Here is a 15,969-nt window from a genome sequence, read left to right on the forward strand (position 1 = left end):
CAAATCAGCTGAGATACAACTGTGAAAAGGAAACGAGGGGTCTAAATAGCCCTCTTGGATTCAAATCATTTGTGATTCAATGTTGCTCTGAGACCCACTTCCAAGGCTAAATTTAAAGGTGGAAGTAAATCACTGGTTACTTTGAAAATCGGAATATAAGTTAATGAAAACCATCCAGAGCCATGCATTGGGCTCCTGTACTTTTTCCCTGAATGCACAGGCAGATGCCAGCTTCCCATATGGTAGACTGCAGGCCAGGGCCCACTCCGTGCCCTTGTGTGGGTCTGTGTGACAAAGACAAACCCCAGTGGGTGGTCAGGGGCGTGAGTCCGGAAGATGGGCTCCAGACCAGGGCAGGCCTGTGTGTTTCTTTCTCCTATAGCATGTTGCCATCTGCTATTCGATTTGAAATACCTTATGGCCAAAAGCGGGTCATGGGGCCAGCTGTGAATCCATTATGAAGACTGCCCATGACTCAGAAACTAGGGTTAGTGTTTGCAAGGCCAATGAATGAGATTTAGGGCCAGAGTTGGGTGTTTGGGAAGAGGGCAAGGCAAATCCTTTCATTCACACTTCGAGGATTCATACTCTATTCCCCAGCCCTGGGGCTTACTTTAGAATGGTGAATGGACTCTTCATTTTCCTGTCCTAAATTTCAGGCAACCCTGAGCCCTTGTCTTGGGGGCCATGTGAGAAGGGGCCAGTCTTCTCATGACCTTGGGGTTGTGCTCTGACTTTTTAGACTTGGGAGCTCAGAGTTTCCTTCCTTGGGCTTCACATTTCGTAAAAGGTATGTTGTGGGCTAGGGGAGTGGTCCTGAGACCCACCCAGGGCATGGCACCCGCATTCAAGACTCCATCTACTGTCCCAGCCAGATGTTCTCTGCTGTACTCAGTTTCTCCTCTGAGACAAAACAGTGACCGTCTTTCTCCAATTTGTTAAAAAAAATTTAAGAAGCTAATAGATTATTTACTTTATTTTTTGAGGGAGTCCTGTAAAATTTCTTAAGTCTTGGGCAACTACCATCATCTCTCTACTACTGAGCACTAGCAGCTTGGAGGGAAAAGGACCATCACTAATGGAAAAAAATCCAGACTTTGCTTATCACATGTGGTTCAACAGCATGTTTCTCTGTGGACATGTGTGGTCTTGGCCATAATTTTATAATGCGTGCATATAACATCAACCTATTTTACTGCTAGGAAAAGTGTTCCTGAATCCCATGGTGGAATTAAACGTATAAATACATCGTGATGTTTGCAGAGAGCAACATGCCTCCCAGGTGTGTTTCCACCAGCAGGTCTAGAAGCAGCTGCCCACTTCCTTCTCAGCTGGGTGAGAGAGGACCGAGGTGCCAGCGGTGACCGAGGACCAACCAAGCATGTCCACCGTGCACACGTTTAAGCATAAATTTTACTCCTCAAATGGCTTTAGACACATTCCTCTGGGGAGACAGGGTGGAGAATGGGTATGTTAAAGTATAAACTGGTTTGTTTTCATAGAAAAGAATTCTTTTGGGTGATGAAAACAATCAGATTCAAAGAGTCAACAAAGAAAACCAACAAATAATCTACAAGTCCTTAAAAATTGCTTCCACCAGCAACAAGTGGAGTTGTCCCAGAATAAATTCCCCTAGGGGCTTTATGAACGTCATACATGAGTTAACCAGAAAGGCTCATGGTGTGAGTGCAGACAGTTTGCCCTTCAGCGACAAGTGGTCCAGTTAAGGAGCCCACAAAACAGTGGAGGGGTTTCAGTCCTACATAGGGACAAACACGTATTTATGACTTAATGAAAATTAAAAATGCCCATCTTGAGGCAGGCAATTGGCACTTTTGCTCCAGGGCTAGAATGAGAGGTGAGTCTCAGGTGGTCTCTGGGGCACAAATAGAGGTTCTGCGTTGTCCTCAGTCTCTCCCCGGAGGCAAAGCGGTGGCCATCTATCCTCAATTTGTTAAAAAAAAATTTTTTTTTAAAGCAGACACACATGTCTGCTCATGGTGTTGAATCATCTTCTGTTTGGGTTGGATCTTCAAGTCACTTTCTCTTTCCGGTGGACAGGGCCTGGCAAAACAATTGACAGGCAGCGAAGCGCACATGCAGGCCCTCCAGAGGAACTTGCTTCGTCACTCTGCCATAACAGACAGGGACTCCCTTCTCTTGCAAATTCCTCTGGCGATCCACAGGGAAGTGGCGGAGAAGCCTCTGAAGCCCTCGGGGGGCGGGGGTGCCCTCCCCTCAGACTCTCAGGGTTTGCCCCTTGGACAGAGGGAGGAGCAAGTGGCCCGCCTGGGTCACCTGTTTGGAAATTTCAGTCATAAACCGTGAGTCAGCACTGATTTGGTTCAGTGCTGCTTTTTTTGGTGCTGCTCTTGAAGAAGTGCCATTTCTCGCTTGGATGTGAGGTGATGAGATATGACATAATTCTTGAACATTTGTTCCTCACATGATTAACAGGGGAAAATACCCAGCCTTCCTTTCAAGCTGGCCCGTGTCTGGCTTCTGCTGCAGGCTGCACTGATCTGTGAAGAGTGCACAGAGCACGGCGGAAGTTCAGGGTTGACAACTTGAGCTCTGTCTCTGCTAGTATTTATGGCTGAAGTATGTGCGTTACGTGTGTTCATCAGTCGTGCTGAAAGACGTGGAACGTACTGTGAGGGCCGTCTGTTTCTGTATTAGACCCACTTTGGTACAAAGCATTGTGCTAATTGTGTTATTTCCTTTGGGATTTAATACAGAGACCAAGGAGGAAAGTACTAAGCAATGTATTCTGGGTTGAGGAGAGACACTGGTTTGGTGGGAAGAGGGGACTGGCCTGGGAGCCTGCCTTCTGGGGGTGTCATCCCCCCGACCATCATTCTAATTACAGCTACTGATATTCTCATGCCTGCCATGGAACAGACACTATGCTAGGAATTTTCCATGTAAGAATTTTTTATATTTTTGGTAAATATTTAAATGCCACTTGTGTGTTTGACACATCAGAGGGGAAAAAAAAACAGGCACTCATGGAGCCTACACTCACTCCAGAGATTGGGGGCGGAGTCAGAGAGGGACCAAGGATCATGACTGAGTAGGTTATTGTCTTCAGTGTACTGCTTCACTAGTGCTAAGGCAAAAAGGTGAAGCGCTCAAGCTCCGTGGCACCGCAGAGCAATCCCGTGAGGCTGAGTCCGTCTCCCCGATTCAGACGCATTTCCTGGGCTAACATTCATTCCACGATTCCAGGGCTTAGTTTCTTTCTCTGGTGTGTGAAGGAGTAAGACTGTATGGTTTCTGATTTTGGAGCAGGACCCCTCCCCCTACACACACACACACACACACACACACACACTCACGTAATCACTGTATGGGTCGAGCAAAGGCCGTGCTGCTGGGGTGAACGGGACCCCTCAGTTCCAGCCAGTGACCACTAGTGGGAAGGTTGTAGCTGCTGGTGCCTGACCTCAGCAAGCCTGAGCCTGACCAAGGCCGTTTGTTTTGGACCAAAATGTTTTCTCCCCCTCACCTTCATTCTTCTAAATATTTCCCATTTTCTGGGCCTTAAACTAGCAAAGTAGAATGAACCTTCATCCCAACAGTGTATGAACATATCCTAGTTTACAGACCTGAAATCCTTAACTAGTAATGGGAGAATCAGATATCTTAGCTGAAGAACATGTTTTTCAATGAAATCAAGCTAGCGTCTAAGCATTTTCATTACAAAGGAGAAAATGGTGCCCAGGCGTGTCTGTCTACATGTCGGAAGAGAGCGGATGTAACCTGGCTATTTCCCTCTCTACAAGGTGCTTGCCTTTGCTTCTTGGTCTTTTCCTCCCTCACTCTGTTTGGCACCATTGGCTCCAATGTGTGCAGTCAAGATGCACACTGGGCCCACCAGCACAATGAACATTCCTAGCTTCAGTGCTTTCTCTCCTGCACAGTCTTCCCTTTAACCATACACGGGCGTGTGTTATCTGCTGAGGTTGGGTGCTGAGTGTGAATAATAGAAGTTGTCCTCGTTACTTTTATGAACACAAGCACAGGCCCTTCAAGTGCGTGAACTGCCTCGGGACAGTGAGACCCAAGACCTACGAACCACACTGATTGACTGTCCTGAGGGCAGAAGTGCCTACTCGGATGGGGTTTCAAGAAGAGGTGAGGACTTCCACATAGTCTGAGGATAAGTGTCAGCAAGAAGATAATCCAGCAGTTAACAGGCAAAGGCTCATGCTTTTGTGTTCAGGGTTTGAAAGGGTATGGAAGCCTGTCTCATTCCGACCAACTGGGTAACTTGGCTCAAGGGAGGGAAAGGCTTTCTGCTCACTTGCTGGAGAGCCAGCAGATCTCTACCTCAAACTACATCTCTGTCTTTTGCACGCATAGTAGGTGCCCTGAGTACGTTTTTAAAGTACTCTGTCTTCTCTCCTTTTCTTGCTGTGTACATGTACCTGCTGGTTCTAATCCGCCCCAGCTTAACCCACGTCATGCCTTCTCAGGGATCTCCATTCCCTTTTCAGCAGACATTTCAGCTCGGACACAGCCCATCCAGGAACCAGCACTTAGGTTCATTTAGAATTTACTTTCATCAGCAAAAAAATAAGCAGTATCCTTGAGATCTTTATAGAGAACACAGTAAAGAGCTTCATGTTCCACACAGCCCCCCCAGGGACAGGGCAATACTTCAAATATTTGTCTCAGGAACAGGAAATGGGCCAGGGTGCTGTGTCCCTTTTGAAGCCATGGCCTTGGCAGTGCTGATGTGCAGGGTCTTCCTACTTCCTCCTAGAGCCAGGGGATAACCACCCGGGAGGCTGTACCTGCAGAGCCCCACTTAGAACCACCTCTGCACCGAGACCTCCTTGGCTGAGTGGCAGGCGTTGACAAGTGCTTTTGCCTTTTGAGTGCTTTCGCTCTGTGCTGACGTGTGTTCTGGTGCTTGGACCTAACTGCTCCATTAGATGGTGAAGCTCTCGAGGGCATCCTCCCGCTAGACCCAGTTCCTTGTACCTGGTTTATGCTTAGACAGTAGTTGTGTCTCGATTAAATGCAGATAGTATATGGTACTTCTGTTCTTGAAATGTTTGCTAGATGCAAGTTTCACTTTGTCTTCCTGGATGGAGCCCACGGTTCGCACGAGTGTGAATGCCTCCCGCATCCCCTTCCCTTGCAGGAGGTCACAGCATAGCATGCTGATGCACAGAGAGAGCTTGTCAAGGGTTTCTGTACTCGGAGAGGGGAACACCTGGCCAAAACACTTTTTGAAAGTCACGTAATTAAAATAAAGGGACCTTCCAAGCCACTTGAGAGGCCTCCTGACACTGAAGAATATGCATTTTCAAGTGGACAAGGATAATGGGGGATATTGTCACCTCATTAGAAGCACGTGTCACACTTTGATATTTGGAGACTAAGAGGCACTGCCATCATTGGGTGAAGAGTCTGTAGGTAAACTCTGAGGGGAGTTAAATAAAGAATGTGGAATTGCTCTTCCTAATGACTTCTGCTTTGCTCCTAGGAGTCATACCCTGGTCAAATATCATGGAAATCCTGGAGGAAAAAGATGGGGTCGACACGGAGCTGCTAGTTTATGCAATGACTTTAGTGAACAAGGTTGGTCAATGTTTGTTATGGGTTGCATTGTTTCCCCCAGAAGCCATGGAAGTCTTGATTCTTAGTACCTATGAATGAGGCCTTATTCGAAAATACAGGGTCATGTAGTCAAGTTAACATGAGGTCACTAGGGTGGCCCTAATCCAATGAGACTGGTGTCCCTGTGGAACAGGAAAGGAGACAGACCTAGAGGGAAGATGATGTGTACACATGTCCGTGAGGAAGACAGCCGCGTGAAGCTGGGGGTGGGGACTGGGGTGATAAAACCTATAAGCCAAGTGGTGCTAAAAGGAAAGCCAAGGGTTTCCAGCAGCCAGTCCAGGATGAAGCAAGGAAGAACCCGCCCTGAGGGCCTCTGGAGAGAGCCTGCCCCTGCGACACCTTGTTATCAGACTTCTGGTCTTTCCAGTTTTGAGAGGATTAGTTTCTGTTGTTTTAAGCCACTCTGTTGTGGTAATTAGTTACGGCAACCCTAGGGAACTAATACAGTGTGAAAACTTAGAATTTGCCTTTCTGACCAATGTCGCATCCCGGGGTTCCCATGACGATGGCGGGAACTACGGCTGTGGTGTGCTTCCCTGAAGGAGAAAACCCTTTATGCTCCCATGTGGTATGTGCGCCGGCGTACTGGTGCACACACGTGGAAGCCCTGTGAGTGTCTGCTTGCTTCCTGTGCTTTGGTCTTTTCCAATAAAACCAGAACTATGACAGAGAGAATTTTATGACATTTCCTATGAAGGTGCCCCTGAAAAACATTTTTCTTTCAGAAATTAATTGGCAAATTTTGCTTTACACATAGTACACAGTCAGGAAGAGATGAGGGGGCTCTTGCCCCACTGCTTATTGAATGCTGACTACTGGGGCTGAATGAAAAGTTCCTGGGGGTGGGTCCAGTCTCACCCCCCTTTTATGGTGGTGACGACACCCTTTGTTCTCGCCTTCCCGCCACGCCCCTCCCTGGTCGCCACCTAGAAGGGCGCTGTGGTCTGCAGTGTTCACCCCCAGAGATGCTGCTCTGACAGCAGGCTGGTCCCATGCTGGCCTGGGACAGCCCACTTTTGGGACCGGTGTTCCCTCCAGGCAGGGCCTCCATCCTTTCCTCCTGAAGACCTGAGGCTGGCTCAGGTGGTTATTTCTTGCTGATCACTGCACCCTGGACCCCAGGCCCCACACCAACCCACTATGGGCCTTCCTGTGCACTCCACAGGCTGCCGGGTGCAGGCCCGGGGCCAACACCCAGAACCTCGTCCTGAAATGGAACTGGAGAAAAGTTTTCCCTTGTGAACTGGGGAAAAAGAGGAGAGGGCAGCATAACTATAAGGAGTCACTTCCACTAGATATGAAAATGTGCACGCTCTAAGGATTAAAACAAGGAGGTCTGGCTCTCTGTTCAGCACAAAGATGAGGGGAGCCGAGGAACGCTGACACAGACCCCAGTGCACAGAACTTCTCATGCTGTGATCGAATCAAGGGGGATGGGCTAGCTTCATTCGTTATCGGGGGAGGTCTTGCTTTGCTTGGAAATAAAAACATACTTTGACCATATACCAAAATAAATGCCAGATCAATTAAAGAGTTCAGCATAATAGACCAAACCATAGAAAAATAAGAAATAACTCTATATGAAGATTAGTTGGTCTCCGGTAGGTAAACGGTTACTTTAATAATAAAACCAGTCAAGAAAATTTCCAAAGAAAAGGACTTAAATATCTCAGTGCATAAAATGCTTAGGTTTTATTTGTAAAAATGAAAACCACAAATAAAAGCTAAAGGCAAGTGACAGACTGGGAAATGATTTGCAAAAAATAGGACAGAAAATGATACTATTTTAAATATATTGAGAACCCATTAAAAAAATGAATAACCTTAAATCTGTTAGGATTAAAAGAAATACACAGCAAAGGAACACGACATTTCCCCCGGTCATGCTGGCAGAGGATCCTCTTTAATGGAAGGTGTTTGTGGGTGAGGATGCGGGAAAATCTACTGCAGTCCTGGTGGGGAGCAAACACTGCTGTTTTGTAGATAATAATTTCACATTCATTTAAAAATCCGCGATTTTATTTAACCGTGCAATTTTAAAGCAATTTTTTGTTGGTTTTTCAATGTTCAGGTCATCAATTTCCTGTCATCTTCAGTCGCTGACATTGTTTTGGAAAACACTGAATTCAGCAAAAATGGAATTTTCTCCCTTGCCCTGTGTTTTCCATTGTAGTGCTGCCCACCTCACGGGCAGAAGCCATGCTCAGCAGCCCTAATGGCCCTGGCAGCATCCGTGTGCCGTGGCCGTCCTGCCGCCAGTCCTTGGCAAGGACAAGCTGCGTGTCATACTTTCCTCGGCCTCGTGCGGCATTTAATGTCCAGGAATTCCTCGCTTACTCTTTCCCTCTGGCAGTTCTGACCCATCTTTTGTTAGTTCTGGCCCAGGGGGAGTCCAGGCAGGTCCCGAGGACATGACCACAAATGCCATCTTTTCCTCAAGAAGGCCAGCACAGCTAGGATTCTGGTGCCCACTGTAGCTGTGGGGTCTCTCATTGAATCCTAGCTGTGCTCATTACCCCAGTGAGGACAGTCCTCTGAGACCCAAACGAGATGCTGAAGTGAAATGTAATGTGAGTCTGCAAAAAATTTAGACTCTGAAACCTAGGAAGTTATGATACTACTTTTCTAACTTTTGTTTCAATATAATAAAAGAGGTCCTAATAAATATAGAATTTGAAAATATAACATTTTTGTGACAGCTCAAGGGGACTGAATTCTAGGCTGTTCATGTACTTTCTGAGGCTGAAATGTGCCTTTGTTAAACAGGGACATTAATGGGGGGGTTTCCAAGACCCAGACTGATCCCCACCTCCATGCTTGCCCCCCTCCCCAGCCCCATGTCATCAGAAGGTCTGAGGGAGTTTCAGAAACAACCTTGCAATTACAGTGGAAGCTGAAGTTACGTAGAGCCTCATCTTGATCTGGCTGAAGTTCCCTCAGTGGGACTCCCCGACTTGATGGCAGAGGGGAGGGATCATCTATTGAGCATCTCATAGAATAAGATGCGGCAGATGGGGAGATGAGTACCGAGGAGCTGGCCGGCAAGTTCGGGGAAGGAGGGTTCCAGGGAGCCCCAGGGACGAACGATGCTCTAGCAGAGCCAAGTAGTAAGCAACCCGGCTGGAATTCAAGCTTAGTATTTGCCTTTGTTTTTATATTTCATTTTCTTGTTTTTTAATTACCATACAGCAAAAATTGACTTTTTCCTTTGGTTTTTAGGTATATAAGTTTTAATACACATGTAGTTAAGGATAACCTTCATAATTAGGACACAGAACATCTCTCATCCCCCCCAAATCTCTCTCTTGTTATAATGACCTCCCAATCCCCTCTTCATGCCCTGACAACCACTGATTTATTCTCTATCACTATGGTGTTGCGTTTAAGAACATCTCATGGAATTGTATAGGATGTATCCCTTCGAGGTTAGCTTCTCTTAGTGGAAGAGATTCATCTCCGTTACCAGGTGCATGAACAGTTCACTCCTTCCTGCTGCGGTGCCCGCCCCCGTGTCGATAACACCCCAGTTTGCTGCCTCTTCGCCCGCTGAAGGGCACTGGGGTGTTCAGAGCCTCTGGTTTTCACATATAATGCTGGCGCGGGCATCGCGTTTAGGCCTTGGCTGCACTGGTTTGATGGAGTCCGTGAAATCCAGGGAGAGGAAACAGAAACGTCCTTTAGCACAGAGATTTCTTCCCTGTGGAAGGTTCACCTGCCCCCAGTCTGGCAGGATGGGGTCTGAGAGGTAGCAGGAAGCAGGTCGTGAGGGATCATTTGAGAGTCAAGGCATCAGGAGACATTTGCCTCCCAGACTGTTCTGGAGCAGCTGCCCCTCTTGCCAGAAGTGGGCACCGTGGTGGGGAGGTGTCAGGGTAGAAACAGGAGGGCAGGGCCTGGGTGGAGGTGGGAGTGTGGCAGAATGGCCGGGCATGGGAGAGAATGGCTGAAAAAGGTGAATGTGTTCCTAGGATGTGTAGTCCCGTCCTATCCAGCCCTTGCAGGCAAGAGAGAAGCTGTATTTGTGGTGAAGGACAGGAAAGGTGAGGGAACGCAGGCTTGGCTCAAGCCCCAATTTTCACAGTGGAAATGACAAATGACCTCTTACTCCACTCAGTTCTCGGCCTGCTTTTGAGCAAAAGGCTCCGTGAGTCTGTTTGGTTCTACAGACCTATTTGTTTAATTATTTAATAGTAACCCTCCCGGCCAATCATGGTTGGGCTTACTAAAGTGACGGAGATTACATCTAGGAATTCAGCCCCCTGGAAACTTCTGAGAAAAAGAACTGAGCAGGGAGAAAAGGGAAGGAGGAGGGGAACTGAGAGGTGAGGAAACTGCCAGCAGCCTGTGTGCGTGCCACATCCCAGCCCCTGCACTGTGGTGCAGAGAGCTTTAGATCTAGAAGGATGTTCAGTGCATTCCTCAGATTGCACGTTTGGTGTTGGGCGGAGTCCGCAGTCCGTTCAGGGCACCTCCAGCTGTTAGCCCTGGCCTGGCCTTGGTGTCGCCTTTTCTGTCTCCTCATCTTTTAACCAAGTGGTAGAGACTAAGACCAAAGGATAGGCTTGTTCTGATGATAGCCATCATTGAACGGGTACCTCCTTCTTCCGTTAGCTTTGGGAGCTGGGGGCAGTTTGGGGGACCGTCGTGCCTGCTAATGCCTTGGTGACTGACCACCTGGCCTGGTGCCTGCAGACGCGCACATGCTTGCACACTTGTCCGCTTAAGGTGTGTGCACCCTTTATTACAGCTTCAGCTGGTTCCCAGCCCCCTGTTCTGTGTCCTTGCTGGGACCCCGACTTACTAAACTGTTGGATCCCGGTGACTTTTCATTCATCTCTGATCCAAATAACAGTGAGTCGTATCCTCTTGGCTCCACCTAGAAAGGAAAGGGGCATTGTTTTTGTTACAAATAAAGACATTCTTTCTGATATGAACAGCCCCAGAAGAGAAGTGTTAGAGCTGCGAAGTGATTGTTGGGGAAGTGTTGGTGTTTTTTCTCTTCCAAGGCAAGTCACCGTGTTTATAGCAATTTTGAAATATGTATGCAGCGTTCTTGGAAATGCAAAGCTGGGGAAATATGTAGGGACTCGAGGTCTGTGTCTGAAATTAAAGGTCAGAATAATCTGTGCAGAGGGCCTGAGTGTGAGAGGAGACCAGAATAGCAGCCCTGAGCCCAGGGCTGATTCCAAGTCCGCAGTAACTTCCGTTTCCTCAGGCAGATTCCTTCCCTCCCAGCCTTTATCTCCCTCATTTATAAGATAAGGGACTTAGAGTAAATCACCTCAAAGGTCCTTCCAGTTCTGACAAGGCTTGAGCTGAGATCCTCCTTCCTGTAACACAGAGAAATCAGCCTTTTCTTTTTTTAATCACCCCCCCCCCCACCCCATCTCTGAGGTGCTGCTTTGACATTTCTCATGGTTTCCTAAATTTCACAGACCAAGGGGAAGGCCTACCAAATGGAAAGAAAAGGGAATCATTAAATTGTTATCACTCCAGCTGTTGGTAGACAGATCTTAACAGGAGTTTCTGATCACCGACTGTTGGTTTTCTATTGCCGTGTAACCAATTACCACAAACTTAGCAGCTTAAAACAGCACAGATTTATCATCTCACAGTTTCCACGGGCTGGTGTCCAGCACTGCCTAGCCGGGTCCTCTGCTCGGAGTCTCACAAGGCTGCAGTCAAGGTGTTGACTGGGGCTGGAGGCTCAGCAGAGGCCCAGGGTCCTCTTCCAGGCTTTTGTGGTTGNGAAAAGGGAATCATTAAATTGTTATCACTCCAGCTGTTGGTAGACGGATCTTAACAGGGGTTTCTGATCACCGACTCTGTTGGTTTTCTATTGCCGTGTAACCAATTACCACAAACTTAGCAGCTTAAAACAGCACAGATTTATCATCTCACAGTTTCCACGGGCTGGTGTCCAGCACTGCCTAGCCGGGTCCTCTGCTCGGAGTCTCACAAGGCTGCAGTCAAGGTGTTGACTGGGGCTGGAGGCTCAGCAGAGGCCCAGGGTCCTCTTCCAGGCTTTTGTGGTTGTTGGCAGCGCTCATTTCCTTGCAGCTGTACGACTCATGGTGGCTTGCTGCTGCTTTGGGGCCAGCAGGAGAACCATTCTCTAGTGTCTGAGTTCAGGAAAGACCTCAGCCCTGTTTTCAATGGCTTGCCTGATTAGGCCAGGCCCACCCAGGGTAGTCTCCCCTTTTATTAGCTCAAGATCAACTGACTTGGGACCTTAATGGCAACTGTAAAATCCCTCCACCCTTGCCATGTACTGTAACGTAGTCATGGGAGTGTTCCACCTACACTCAAGGGGAGTGGAGTACACGGCACCTTGTGGGGTGGGATCTTGGGGTTCGTTCTGCTTTTGCTAAAGAACTCTTGTCAAATGAACTTGTCCTTTGTCTTGTTTTGTTCCACATTGTTATAATCATGGCCACTGGCTACTATGCAAAAAATGCCTTGGGAGCCTTGAGACAGATCCCTAAGACATGTCTGTGCCCTGTTCTTTGTCTAGACATTGTCCGGATTGCCAGACCAAGACACCTTCTACGATGTGGTGGACTGCCTGGAGGAGCTGGGCATCGCAGCCGTGTCCCAGAGGCACTTGAACAAGAAAGGGACTGACCTGGACTTAGTGGAGCAGTTGAACATTTATGAGGTAACAGAACAAGCGTTTTGTAAGGCATCTCACAGCTTCGGCAAATGTCAAAGGCCCAGGTAAACCTCCTCTAGGCCTGTGGTTCTGAGTGCAGTGTAGCAGCACTCTGGACATCTGGGAGCTCTTCCGAATGTGGGTGCTCAGGCCCCAGCCCAGACCTGCTGAGTCGGAAACTCTGCAGGTGGGCCACGCACTCTGGGCTGTACAAACCTGGTGACTGGGATGTGCGCTACAGTGGGAGAAGCACTGATCTAGCAGAAACTTGGTAGCTTGCTTGCTCATTTATTTGTTTATTGCTATTTTAACTTCAAGAACGTGCTTTCTACCAGCAGTACTTATATTCAGGCTGAGAGAGAGTAAGTTTGAGGGAGAGAGCCAGAGACAGAGAAAGGAAGGCAGACAGGCAGACAGAGAGGTTCTGTTTTTCATACCTGATAGGGATTTAAATGGCTCATCTGATTAGGTCAGGCCCACCCAGGGTAGTCACCCCTTTGATTAGCTCAAGATCAACTGACCTGAGCTAATCAAGCTGACTTTCATCTCTATTATTCATACCTGATAGGGATGAAACTTCAGGCAGGGCCTGCTATACAATTTGTAGGGCAAAATAAAATGGGAAAAACTGCTGTTAAAGATACTAAACATCTTTTTACTTCCTTCCCCAGTCTCTCTCACCTTGTTACAATGTTTTGTTTTGTTTTGTTTTGTTGGCTATTTAATGTCATTGTAAGGAGAGAAATGTTAGCATGTAAAAGTATTAGCAGGAATTTTACTGGCCCTGTTTATATTGTGCAATGCCAGTTTAAAATACAGTTATAAGAGCATTTAACCTGTATGCAGAATCAGCGAAATTTGGTAGTTTGTCACTCCTGTATGCACAGGTATTTTGTTCTTACCAAAACAGTGGGAACACTGTTCAAAACTAACTCAGCTATTTTTACTTCACTTCTTGATATGTGTTCAATCTGTCAACACTCTACCTTCAATTTACTGATGAGTAAGGAAGGCTAAAAGGAACAGGAACTGTGGGCTGTGGGCTGTCCTATCTTCTCATTTTTCCTATGCCATCATTTCAGCCTAAGTGGTTGGCTGACACAGTGAAAAGGTAACACTGTTGAGAAAGGATGGGATGGGACCCTTGGGTTGCCATCTTTTCGTGGAAAGCAAGTTCTGGTTTGGCTGGAAAGCGTGGCCTCCAAGGCTGTCAGTGACTCTGCTCAGCCAGTCCCAGGTGTAACACACCTAGGTACTACTCTCCTGGTACTCCTCATTTCCATTCTCACTGAACTCCCTCGTACCGTGGGTGTAGAACTCTGTGCTCGTGGGTGCAAGGAATGGCAGACGTGTATATTACACCTACTTCCTCTATGCCTGCACATGCTCCCTGGGCCCTTTGGACTTCACTTGTAAAACACAAGCTTGAAGTTAAAATTAATAAGAATTTCAAGATGGTGAAAGCAGAGCACTGAGCCAAGCACAGAGCCCTGCTGAGCGTGAGGATGGAGCCCTGTATGGTTGCAGAGGGCACATACCCATGAAGCAGGGACGCTGCTTTGGTGACTCATCAGAGCTAAATGTCCTGTTGAGTTCTAACTGCTCCTCATACGTTAATTTCAGGTAAAATGCCCACTTGTTATTAAAGTTATTGATATTTACCTGATGTGGTTATTTGTCTGAACTCCAAATGAAGGTTACAGCACATTTTGTGAATAGCAAATTACATTCCTTCTTACTAAGCCTCATCATCCCGGTTTCCTTTCGTGGCTAGTGGGGGACAGAATCTGGAGGTGTGTTTCCTCTTGGCTGGTGTGACTTTGACTGGGGAAACCTATTCACTCAGGCCCCAGCTTAGCCATGAGAATGGAGTGAACCAGGCTATCCCTGAGGACATCCTGTAGGTGGTGTTTTACTGGTTTTTTTTTCACATTTCCCCCAGATATCATTCTCATACCAAAAAATCAACTATTTTAAAGTATAAAGTTGAATGGGTTTTAATACATTCACCAGATTGCGTACCCATCATTACTGTCATATTCCAGAAATTTTCACCACCCCCAGAAGAGACCACACACCTATTAGCAGACACTCTTCATTCATCTCTGTCCCTGACACCTCATACCCCAAACCACTAATCTGCTCTCTCTCTGTTCAGATGTCTTTTACTTCATATAAATAGGCATTTCATATAAATGGAACCAATGTGTGGTCTCTGCGACTAGCTGTCACACAACATGTTAAGATGTGTCCATGTCATAGCATCTATCAGTACCTGTTACAGCACGTGCACATGCTACAATGTGCATACATGCTACAACATGTACTGATTTGTGCTACAAGTCACTTGGTTCCTTTTTGTGCTAATATTCTATTGTTTAGATACGTCACATTTTGTTTGTTCATTTACCATCTGATGGACATTTGGGTCATTCCCATCTTTTGGCTATTGTAAATAATGTTGCTAAGAACAGTTATGTATGGTATGTTTTCAGTTCTCTTGGGTATATACCTAGCAGTGAAATTGCTGGTCATATGGTAGCTGTTAGGCTATTTGAGGAACAGCCAGACTGTTTTCTGAAATGGCTGCGCCATTGTACCTTCCCATCAGGAGTATAGTGAGGGTTCCAGTTTTTCTACATCCTCCTTAATGCTTATCACTGTCCATCTTTTTGAATTCTAGCCATCCCAGTACATATTTTGATTTGATTTGCATTTTGCTGGTGACTAATGATGTTGAACATGTTCTAATGTACCCATTGGCCATTTGTACATCTTCTGTGGAGAAGGGACTATTCATTCCCTTTGCTCATTTTTAAATTGTTTTTTTTTTATTACTCTTGAGTTATAATTATTTTGATATTCTAGATATTAGATCCTTACCAGATATAAAATTTAATATCTTTTCCCCCATTCTACTAGTTGTACTGCTCTATTTATGATCTAACTATCAGTTTTATTCATAGTGACTTGAAATTATCCTTTGTAGCTCTTTTTAGTGGTCCCCCCTGCTCCTCAGCACTATCGTCTTGCTTTTCTTTATAATTTAACCTGAAAACAGCTTATTCTGTGAGCTAACACAAAGGATCAGATTACCAAATCAGAACTGAAAAAGCAGAGGTCTTACCCAATATCTACCTACGCTAATAATTTTGAGAACGAGGCAGTAGTGGTGTAGAGAAGCAGGACATGGTCTGGGACATCCCTTGTGACCCCTAGGTCCCTGCATCAGACGTGTGCTGTCTGGCTCAGAACCACAGACAAAGTCCCCAAGTGAGGTTCACAGGTCTCCTCACCCAGTGAATAGTATGCAGTCATGAAACATGTCTACTACATAGCCCAGAGAGTCAGGGTTCATAAATCTATAAATTCTGGGTCTATTTACTATAGGTAATCTTTAGCCAGGGACATCTTGCTAAGGGCATTTCAGAAACAAGAACTCTCATTTTAGCAAATATCATTAGTCTGTTTATTAGGTAGTCTAGTTATTAGCATGTTTACAAGGGATTATATGGGGTCACTTGCCTCCTTTCTTTCCCCAGAAGCATCTCTCCTGTAAGAGGAGTGAAGTGTCATAGGCCAGCTGTTTCAACCCCTTCGTCTTTAGTCTATATCCCTAAGCAACATATTGTGTAATCTCGACTGTTTTGAGGCAGGAATCATGCCATTTGTGTCTTTCTATG

The 15,969-nt window shown here is 46.5% G+C and overlaps 1 protein-coding gene across 8 annotated transcripts in view; it reads left to right on the forward strand.

The window, feature by feature from the left end:
- Window positions 1-15,969, forward strand: part of FHOD3 (formin homology 2 domain containing 3) — a 438,646-nt gene that overhangs the window by 274,836 nt on the left and 147,841 nt on the right. For all 8 annotated transcript variants that reach the window (XM_037033114.1, XM_037033132.1, XM_037033123.1 and 5 more), the window contains exons 8-9: window positions 5,498-5,592; window positions 12,149-12,292. In XM_037033114.1, coding sequence (XP_036889009.1) covers window positions 5,498-5,592; window positions 12,149-12,292 — 239 coding nt within the window. The remainder of the gene's footprint in view (window positions 1-5,497; window positions 5,593-12,148; window positions 12,293-15,969) is intronic.

This window comes from Sturnira hondurensis, unplaced genomic scaffold (genome assembly GCF_014824575.4).
Source record: "Sturnira hondurensis isolate 20B ecotype Veracruz unplaced genomic scaffold, ASM1482457v3 Scaffold0001872, whole genome shotgun sequence".
Lineage (NCBI taxonomy): Eukaryota > Metazoa > Chordata > Mammalia > Chiroptera > Phyllostomidae > Sturnira > Sturnira hondurensis.